Below are 10,565 nucleotides of genomic sequence, written 5' to 3'. Positions count from 1 at the left end.
CTGTGCAGCAGGCGCTGACTTTGTTCCCGCTTGGCATACCTTCACTGCTCTAGTTATGTTCGCAAGGGACCGCTCTTAATTACCACTGTAGCCTACTCTCTGGGATTTAAATGCGCGGATCAATGTATTCAAGTTACTTTTGAAAGCTACTTTACTGTATCTCATTTCTAAATACAGTGATGAGAACTTCAGAAATGAAGACCTGGTTACTTTAGTCCGTGCTTGTAAGTTTTCTATGAGACGGGATGCGCAATGATTTGTCCTTAATTGAACTAATATGCTGGATATACGCTTATGATACATTAAGATTGTTCTTGCTCATTGGTAATCACATTCCAAATGGCAAATATCATTCTTCGACTTGTGGCTTTTTTTGGGACGCTTGGAAACCTTGCAGGTAAGATGTTGTGTAACTTTAAATGGGTCGTTAAGTTGTTTCATGCTATTTTTAATAGACAAACGATTAAAACAATTTGGGGCATGTTTTCGTAATATTTCTAGCCATTTGCTCTTTCACGCTAATGTAGACGTTTGAATGGAGCTTATCTTGACATGTTATCTCACCAATTCAACTGGGTTGGCGTCTACCCTAACCATTGTCCTATCCCTTGAAACGTTCTGGTCACATTTTGATTTATATTTAGTTACTACTATTTATTACTTAATTATTACTTGATGTGCACAGCACCTGCACAGACCAACTCAAACAAAACCTGATTATCTAAGCTTATTAAAGTTTGCATCTAAAGGCATGTTTAGGGAAGTTTATTTCAAGTCTATACCGCTTGTGTTGACAGACACGTCCGAGGACGTCGTCGGTGTCGTTTTGTCCGTTTTGTTTTTAAGTGTCAGGTCTTCCTGCAGAGGAAGGGGCTCTGTCTGAAACAATGAAGACAAAAAAAAGAAGCCATCTGTTGCCAAGATTGTCTCATTCTGCGCTAATGATACACAGAATGTTCTAGTATAGACATGGGAACGCACATTACCCTTGCATTCCTCACCACCAGCTTATGGTTATGATAGAACCTAAGCCTGTACTAACTACCAACTTAAATAAAGGAACTGATCAATGGTATCATGCTCTCAAAGTCCTCTTCCTCAAATTCTTGACAGGCATGTTTTAAGAGGAACACAACAAGGGCAAGGCCCCCCCCCCCACCCCCCCCCCCCCCCCCCACCCCCCCCCCGCAGTCCTTCTTTGCCTTGCCTTGAGAACAGTCCCTCAACCCCACCAACACATTAAACAATGACATTCCAACCGGCTGCTAAAAATAGACAGTTTATTGGTAGCAGTTAGCTAGTACTACTTTGTCGTTGTTAGCTGTGAGTTGTGAGTGTGTGAGTTGACCCTGCTGTAGGGGTCACATGTTGGGTGTGGTGCTTCTACAGTAAAACCCTCCCCACTATTACTGGTGAGTGCAGCCTGGTGAAGGTTCAGGAAAGAGACCACACACTTCAGACGCAGGTTTCACAGCTGGTCTGAAGAGACTGGTGGCCTGGTGTTGGGCCTCTCAGTCTGTCATTAGACGCTTTGGCAGATTTGACTGGACCGTTATTTAAGAACACCGATTTAAGAACACAGTCAAACTTCTTTTTGAAGGTTTGGAATGAATCTGTGTTAGAAGAAGCAAACGTTTCCATTCTAGAGGATTCTGGGCTTGTTGCTCCTTAAGACATCAGTGACACATTAATACATGGAGATCGATACAGTTCCATCGCTTTTCTTCCCATTAAACAGAAGTAATCAAGTAAAATAATGTCTCTATTCAACTCATTAATTTAACACACATATCGACTACACATGTCCAGCAACAAGACAACAATGATCAATAATCAATCGTCAATAATCACAACTGCAGATGGAACCCATCACTGCATCTCTTACAGCTGACTTTTATCCCAAGCCATGTACAGGGGTCATTAGAACCTGGGACCTCTTGCAGTCAGATGCTCTAACCACTAAGCTACACCCATGCTGCTTCTCCCGTCCAGGGTCTCGTCTGAGGGCCGAGGAGGCCCCTCGTATCGTGCACAACCCCTCTGACGTGGTGGTGCAGGCGGGCAGCCCCGCCACGTTCTCCTGCCGAGCCCAGGGCAGCCCCGAACCCTCCATCCACTGGCTGCGCAACGGACAGCCCCTGGAGATTGACAAGCTGGAGAGCCAATCCCGGCCCATCGTGCTGTCTGAGGGCAGCCTGTTCTTCCTGAGAGTGGTCCCGGGGAGGCGGGGCCAGTCCCAGGAGGGCGTGTATGCCTGCGTGGCAAGGAACAGCGCGGGCAGGGTGACCAGCCGCAACGCCTCGCTCTACATCGCAGGTTAGTAGGAGGTAGGGAGTCTGGAGGGTGAGGGGGGAGTCTGGAGGGTGAGGGGGGGAGTCTGGAGGGTGAGGGGGGGGGGTCTGGAGGGGGGAGTCTGGAGGGGGGAGTCTGGAGGGTGAGGGTGGAGTCTGGAGGGGGAGGGGGGAGTCTGGAGGGTGAGGGTGGAGTCTGGAGGGGGAGGGGGGGGTCTGGAGGGGGAGGGGGGAGTCTGGAGGGTGAGGGGGGAGTCTGGAAGGGTGAAAACTAGTCCAAGATATCCCAGAGTGTGTGTGTGTGTGTTTAAGTGAGTGTGACTGAGTGTGTGTATGAGTCTGTGTGTGTGTGTTTGTTTCCAATGTCAATGTTTACCTAAAGGACAAACAGTCTGCTATTAACACCCGAGCCCTCAGCCTCTGTTTGCTCCTCAAACAGGGTCGTCCTGCCGCAACCCCAAGATTCCTGGGCTGAGCTGTAATCAGATCTGACCTGTAGTGTCTTCCCTCCCAGAGGTCATGGAGAAGCCACTCTCGGTCTCTCTTGTTACAGCAGCGGTAACAGTGTTGGGCTGTTGCTAGAGCAGCAGTAGTGTTGGTTTGGGCTTGGACTATAGGGTTAGGGTTAGCCTAGCTAGCCAAGCCTAACTAACTACCTGGCTAGCCAAGTCAAACCACGATTGAAGCAACGTTCGCAGAACTAATATAGCAGCTAGAGTATCGGGCAAGCAGCTTTAATGTAGCATACAGTACTTTACTGTACCCGGCATGAACATTGTCAAAAGTCTCTATGCTAGTCTGTGCTGTCACCGCACCAAAGCACTCACCTAGTGGAGGCTGGTGTTCTGTCGATTTGTCCTACAGTGCCTTGTCAGAGTTTCGGCTGTAGCCTCCGCTCCTCAGGTCCCTCATCTAACCACGGTCCACACGTAGCTAGAGCAGGCTATGCAGCGGAGCAAAATAACCTGAGAGACACATTCACAAGCATTCACCAAAAGGTCACTGAGTCGGACTGTCTCCACACCAGACTAGTTGAAGTTGAACTGTAGCCACTGTACAGTGTTGCTAACGAGCGTTACTGAGTCGTCACGTATGCTGGTGGCTACTCTAACTAGTTAACCTAGCTAGCGTTAGAGGCACTTTTACCACCAAATCTAAATTATTTTCTGAACCGTGAAACGGAACCTTCCAGAAAGTAATTTAAGTAATACAGTTTTTTATTAAAAAAACAATTTATGTGAGATAACAATAGTGTGCCTTGCTGACAGAAAGCATAAGCTACTAATAATAGCCTAGGTACATACAGACACTGTATTATAAAATGCTCTTCCAGTGAGCTACACACGTCATGTAGCCTAACCATAGTTATACACCTTAACGAGTCAGTATTTTAATGAATGACTGATTCTGAACACATATTAAGAATACCGATGTGGTAATAATCGGGCCTCTCTGTCCAGCTTTGCAGGAGGAGTTCCGGATGCAGCCGGCTGATCTGGAGGTGGCGGTGGGGGAGGTGGCCATCCTGGGATGCAGCCCCCCGGTGGGGCACCCCGAACCCAACGTCACCTGGCGCAAGGACGGAGTCGCCATCAACAGCTCAGACCAGCACTACACCGTAAGAGCTCCAGCATTAGCAACATGTGGGGTTGTTACGCATCACCAATACAGCTCGCTACTGTGCAGTGAGGATAATGTGATTATTTGGCCGAATGGGTCATTTCTTGTAAAAAAGGACAACAGAAACAGATTAAATTTAGCAGGTGCTTTTCTCTTAAGGAATGCACAGGGGTGGCCCACCCCGGGTGGGATTTGAACCGTAGCTGTGCTCACCCTGTTCCCTCTGTGTCTCCCTGCCTCCGGGTGTTTAGGAGCTGAATGGGAAGCTGATCGTCACCTCGGCCCAGAAGAACGACTCTGGCGTGTTTGTGTGTGTGGCCTCCAACACGGTGGGGGTTCGTGAGAGCAGAGCAGCGCGACTGTCCGTGCTCGGTAAGACCAGCCTGCCTCCAGGTCCACTTAGTCACTGTGTCACATAGTACAGATGATAACCCAGAGCCCAGCTAACCTCTCGTCTCCCCCTCAGCCCGGCCGGTGCTGGTCCTGGGGCCGGAGGATGTGCTGGTGAGGGCCGGGGAGTCAGCACACTTTTACTGTGAGGTGCGCGGAGACCCCACACCTGCTGTGGAGTGGAGCAGAGAGCAGGGCCCGCTGCCCAACGGCAGGTATGCCCCAACACCACACACACACACACACCACACACACACACACACCACACACAGCCTGGAATGGTTTGTCATCGGAAAAACCTCCTGATCAAACATGCGCTCAACATGGAATACCTACCCTCACCAGGACAGGATGACAAACCAGAACATTGCTCTCCATTCTTTCTCCACTTCCTTATTGTAGCTGTGTGATATCTTGTTGTGTGTGTGTGTGTGTGTGTGTGTAGGTATTTAGTGAACCCAGACCAGAGCCTGCAGGTTCACTATGTGACGTCCCAGGATGCAGGCCGGTACACCTGCACGGCGGTCAACGATGTGGGCGTGGTCACTGCCAGCGCACAGCTTCTGGTGGAGGGTAGGGGAACTTTCAATCAAGGGGGGATGTGAACCTGCAACTTCTTGATCTAGTCAAATGCTCTAACCGCTGAGCTATACATCTTCATCACAGCTGTAGACTCCAGCATACTCCAGTCATGTGATCAGCCCTGTAGTCATGTGATCAGCTCTGTAGTCATGTGATCAGCCCTGTAGTCATGTGATCAGCCCTGTAGTCATGTGATCAGCTCTGTAGTCATGTGATCAGCCCTGTAGTCATGTGATCAGCCCTGTAGTCATGTGATCAGCTCTGTAGTCATGTGATCAGCCCTGTAGTCATGTGATCAGCTCTGTAGTCATGTGATCAGCCCTGTAGTCATGTGATCAGCCCTGCTGTGTGGTCCTGGTACCTCCAGATGCAGCCAGCAGCAGACAGAGGGAGCTGCACAAGGAGCTGTCCAGCCTGCGCGTGGTGCTGGAGAACGTGACGGAGAAGACCCCAGGCTCCAACACCACCCTGCTGCAGTGGAAGGTACCAGTTACCTTTCATCTCATGTTAATGTCTGCTTGTCTGCGTGCCAGTCTGTCTGCCTGCCTGTCTGTCTGTCTGGTCTGTCTGTCTGTCTGCCTGTCTGTTTGCCTGTCATCTCTCACAGCACATCTCCACCTCCCTCCTCCCCACCCCCCCCTTCTTCCCCTTCCTCCGCCCCCCTCCTCCACCCCCCTCCGCCCCCCTCTCTCCCTCCTCCTCCCTGCTCCGCCCCCCTCCCCCCCTGCTGCGCCCAGCTCCAGGCCCTGCTGTCCCAGCCCCACTTCCTGGAGGGGTTTGAGGTGCTGTACCGCTGCCTGCTGCCTGCCAGCTCTGACTGGGCGGCCCAGAGGGTGGCGCTGCCCTCCTACCACGCCCAGGTGGGGCCCCTGAAGAGGGGCTACCAGTACGAGTTCAAGGTGCGCCCCTACGGCAGCAGCCTGTACGGCCGGGAGAGCAACAGCCGGCACCTGAGGGTCCCAGAGACGGGTGAGGAGCAGCACCTAACACACCTCGACCGGCTGATTCAACAAATTATTCGAATGATTTCATTATTTTACAAATGTAGAATTTGATGTGTGTTTTTGATGCTTTTATCCAACAGCAAGTTGACCCTCGAAATGTGTCTTTTGGAAATGCAGTTCTTTTGATTGCTTTTGTATGAAAAATGTGGATGTGCGATTGCTAGATGTGATGTCCTGTTCTCCTCCAGCCCCCAGCGCTCCCCCCCAGCGCGTCTCTCTCACCATGACCCCCGACCGCAACGACACGGTCCACCTCAGCTGGGACCCCCCCCCTCACGACACTCACAACGGCATCATCCAGGGCTACCAGGTAAAACACCTGAGGTGACGGACTGAGTCAGTCAGTGTTGAGTAACAGCCCTCACCTGGTTGACGGACTGTGCTTGCCTCCAGGTGTGGTGCGTGCAGGCTGAGCAGGTGCTGAACTGGACGGTGGACGGAGGGCAGCACAGCCTGGACCTGCCTGGGCTCCAGGGGGGGCTGCAGTACCTGGTCAGCCTGGCTGCCCTCAACGGGGCCGGGGTGGGCCTGCGCACGGAGCCCTACAGGCTGAGCATAGGTCAGAGACACGCCGGGAAACACAACAGCATTCGTATGATCTGTCTGGTCCTCTTGTGAATACCTCAAGACCTTACCTTTCTCTGTCTCTCTCTGTCTCTCTCTGTCTATGTCTGTCTCTCTCTGTCTCTCTCTGTCTCTCTCTGTCTCTCTCTGTCTCTCTCTGTCTCTCTCTGTCTCTCTCTGTCTCTCTCTCTTACTCTTTCTTTCACTCCACCCACCCTTTACACTCCCCCCTCCCCCCCAGACTCCCAGCCCCCAGGCTCTGCGGGGGCCCCAGCAGGAGGAGGGGGGGAGGAGGTCCTGGCTGTGCTTGGGGACCCTGTGTTCATCGGCAGCGCTGGCGCCATCCTTTGGTGTGTTCTCATGGTGACGGCCGTCTGCCTCTACCGTCGCCACCGCCGCCCAGAACGCTTGGCCCACCGCCATGGCAACGCTGAAGGTCAGAGGAGGGGGGGGGACTGTGTAACTACAGGTCAAACGTGACGGACAACAGATATATTGTCTCAGCCCAGGCCTCACTGATACCCACCCAGTCCAATCTCTGCTCACGTCCAAACACACGTTTCTCCCCAGGTCTGTTCAGACTGGCCAGTGAGGACCTCATCATCAAACACAGGTTGGTGAGAGAGCTTGAGAGGGGGGGGCTTCTAAGTGTGTTTCTGCTTCTCAGTGTGTTTCTGGTTCTCAGGGTGTTTCTGGTTCTCAGTGTGTTTCTGCTTCTCAGTGTGTTTCTGGTTCTCAGGGTGTTTCTGGTTCTCAGTGTGTTTCTGCTTCTCAGTGTGTTTCTGGTTCTCAGGGTGTTTCTGGTTCTCAGGGTGTTTCTGCTTCTCAGGGTGTTTCTGCTTCTCAGGGTGTTTCTGGTTATCAGTGTTTCTGCGCTCCTCTTCATGGTTTCAGGATGGCAGCTCCCGACTCTCCGTGGATCTCCGGGGCGTGGCGCCAGGCCCAGCGGAACGACCAGGCCCCGGGCCCCTGGGTCCAGAGCCAGGAGACCCCGGGCTTCAGGAAGACCAGTGAGCCCTCCACCGTCCACCCCCTTCCACCCCCCCTACACCCCCTTCCACCCCCCCTCCACCCCCACATCATGACTGTGTTCCATCACACTGACCTTGTTTGTTGTCATTCCCTCTTGGTTGTCGCAGCGATCTAACATCCGCCTTCTCCTCCAGCGTTGCCCACGGCGACCAGGAAGGATCCCTGCAGCCAGGGCGGGGCTGTCCCCATGGTGCCCGACAGCTGTGGCGTGTACGGCACCTTCTACGTGGACCTGACGGGGGGCGGCCTGAAGACCTTCCACAGCCCCGCCCGCTGTCCCAGGATGCCGCGCTGCAGCCTGCAGGGGGAGACGCTGAGGATCTCACAGGCGGTCGCCAAGACAACCCTGCGGGAGGAGGGGCAGGCGTTGCCCTGGAAACAGGCCCTGCCGTCTCAGCCCAGGATGGGCGTTCACAAGGACTCATGGGAGAAGAACAACAAACGAGGTAAGGGGAGAACAATGATAATCAGAGATGGCAAAAGTACACACATCATTCACACAAATAGATGGACAGGCACTCATATTTAAAAAGACATTACTCAAATATATTTTCAAACTTTTGTTCAATTTTCTAAGATTTTTTCTTATCATTCACCTTTTGAAACATAAATAAAAATGAAGACCAGAATGTCTTCTGGTCTTCCAGGAAAACCAGGACAACACAAAGGAGTTTAACTGAGGATTTTAGTCTGTGATGCTTTTTCTCACCTTCCGACAGCAGATATCTGATGATGTGTGACCGGTTGTGACAGGAAGTCAGGTTGTGACAGGAAGTCAGGTTGTGACAGGAAGTCAGGTTGTGAGAGGAAGTGACAGGTGGCTGTGTGTGTGTCCTTCCCAGAGCTGCATGCGGTGAAGAGCGCCCCTCTGGCGCCCTCTAGAGGCCTGGCTGTCAGGAACGTGTCTCAGGCCTACAAACACAGACTGGGCCACAAGCAGTCAGGTGCAGTCACCTTATCACCATGGAAGCTTTGTTCATTTGTTCAATAGGTTGGTAAAAAGTATAATATCTGTCTGTGTGTGATGTGTGTTTGTCCAGGTGTGTGTGAGGGGGACCCCAGCCTGTCTCCCCGTCTCCTCCACTACTCCACCTCCCTGCAGCTGGTGGACCTGCTACCCAGACCCCCCCCACTGCCCGTGGACGACACCACCGACACCCCCAGCCTCAGCTCTGAGGAGGGGTAAGACACACACACACACCCCCAGCCTCAGCTCTGAGGGGGGGTAAGACACACACACACACCCCCAGCCTCAGCTCTGAGGAGGGGTAAGACACACACACACACCCCCAGCCTCAGCTCTGAGGAGGGGTAAGACACACACACACACCCCCAGCCTCAGCTCTGAGGAGGGGTAAGACACACACACACACCCCCAGCCTCAGCTCTGAGGAGGGGTAAGACACACACACACACCCCCAGCCTCAGCTCTGAGGAGGGGTAAGACACACACACACACCCCCAGCCTCAGCTCTGAGGAGGGGTAAGACACACACACACACCCCCAGTCTCAGCTCTGAGGAGGGGTAAGACACACACACACACCCCCAGCCTCAGCTCTGAGGAGGGGTAAGACACACACACACACCCCCAGCCTCAGCTCTGAGGAGGGGTAAGACACACACACACACCCCCAGCCTCAGCTCTGAGGAGGGGTAAGACACACACACACACCCCCAGCCTCAGCTCTGAGGAGGGGTAAGACACACACACACACATCCAGCCTCAGCTCTGAGGAGGGGTAAGACACACACACACACACACCCCCAGCCTCAGCTCTGAGGAGGGGTAAGACACACACACACACCCCCAGCCTCAGCTCTGAGGAGGGGTAAGACACACACACACACACACCCCCAGCCTCAGCTCTGAGGAGGGGTAAGACACACACACACACCCCCAGCCTCAGCTCTGAGGAGGGGTAAGACACACACACACACCCCCAGTCTCAGCTCTGAGGAGGGGTAAGACACACACACACACCCCCAGCCTCAGCTCTGAGGAGGGGTAAGACACACACACACACCCCCAGCCTCAGCTCTGAGGAGGGGTAAGACACACACACACACCCCCAGCCTCAGCTCTGAGGAGGGGTAAGACACACACACACACACCCCCCCCCCCAGCCTCAGCTCTGAGGAGGGGTAAGACACACACACACACCCCCAGCCTCAGCTCTGAGGAGGGGTAAGACACACACACACAGCCTCAGCTCTGAGGAGGGGTAAGACACACACACACACCCCCAGCCTCAGCTCTGAGGAGGGGTAAGACACACACACACACCCCCAGCCTCAGCTCTGAGGAGGGGTAAGACACACACACACACCCCCAGCCTCAGCTCTGAGGAGGGGTAAGACACACACACACACCCCCAGCCTCAGCTCTGAGGAGGGGTAAGACACACACACACAGTCTCAGCTCTGAGGAGGGGCAAGACACACACCCCCAGCCTCAGCTCTGAGGAGGGGTAAGACACACACACACAGTCTCAGCTCTGAGGAGGGGTAAGACACACACCCCCAGCCTCAGCTCTGAGGAGGGGTAAGACACACACACACAGCCTCAGCTCTGAGGAGGGGTAAGACACACACACACACAGCCTCAGTGGGATCAGTGTTGCTCACCTTAGTGGTAGTTCCTCTGCTAACGTGAGTGTCCTGCCCCCCCCCCAGGTCCAGCCGCTCCACCAGGCTGACAGTAGACCTGGTGTCCCTGCAGTCCACCTGTGCTGCCTCGGGTCAGGCCCCCTCCACCTCCACCGGCTGCCCCTCCTACAGCATGCTGTCCTCCAACTGCCCCTCCCCCTCATACTGCCCTTCCCGGAGCAGCAGGAAGTCCTCGAGAGCTCACAGGAAGTGACCCGGTACCTGGAGCTGAGGCCCAGGGTGGAGAGGTAACTTCTCTCCTGACTCATCACATCATCACGTCATCACAGCCTTTTAAACAGAAGATACAACTTTGTTAATACCAGAGGAAATGGTTGTGCCAGAGATGGCACAACCATTCACACCAACATAAGGATAACAACTAGAGTAAGAAATGTAAAGAATGCAAAGGAGTAAATGCTAAATGCTAACCT

General features: G+C 53.5%; 1 protein-coding gene across 1 annotated transcript in view; it reads left to right on the top strand.

Annotated features, from left to right (window-relative positions):
* Window positions 1-10,565, top strand: part of robo4 (roundabout, axon guidance receptor, homolog 4 (Drosophila)) — a 13,986-nt gene continuing 3,421 nt past the window's right edge. The window contains 19 exon segments of the mRNA XM_047042948.1: window positions 1-397; window positions 1,993-2,316; window positions 3,752-3,909; window positions 4,163-4,283; window positions 4,378-4,516; window positions 4,747-4,874; window positions 5,251-5,366; window positions 5,621-5,852; window positions 6,076-6,197; window positions 6,281-6,479; window positions 6,729-6,887; window positions 7,022-7,064; window positions 7,346-7,461; window positions 7,618-7,929; window positions 8,326-8,427; window positions 8,524-8,665; window positions 10,159-10,298; window positions 10,301-10,379; window position 10,518. Coding sequence (XP_046898904.1) covers window positions 340-397; window positions 1,993-2,316; window positions 3,752-3,909; window positions 4,163-4,283; window positions 4,378-4,516; window positions 4,747-4,874; window positions 5,251-5,366; window positions 5,621-5,852; window positions 6,076-6,197; window positions 6,281-6,479; window positions 6,729-6,887; window positions 7,022-7,064; window positions 7,346-7,461; window positions 7,618-7,929; window positions 8,326-8,427; window positions 8,524-8,665; window positions 10,159-10,298; window positions 10,301-10,379; window position 10,518 — 2,691 coding nt within the window. The 5' untranslated portion in view covers window positions 1-339.

The sequence above is a fragment of the Hypomesus transpacificus genome, chromosome 20 (assembly GCF_021917145.1).
Source record: "Hypomesus transpacificus isolate Combined female chromosome 20, fHypTra1, whole genome shotgun sequence".
NCBI classification, from domain to species: Eukaryota; Metazoa; Chordata; class Actinopteri; order Osmeriformes; family Osmeridae; genus Hypomesus; species Hypomesus transpacificus.
This window is presented reverse-complemented; position numbering and strand designations above follow the sequence as displayed.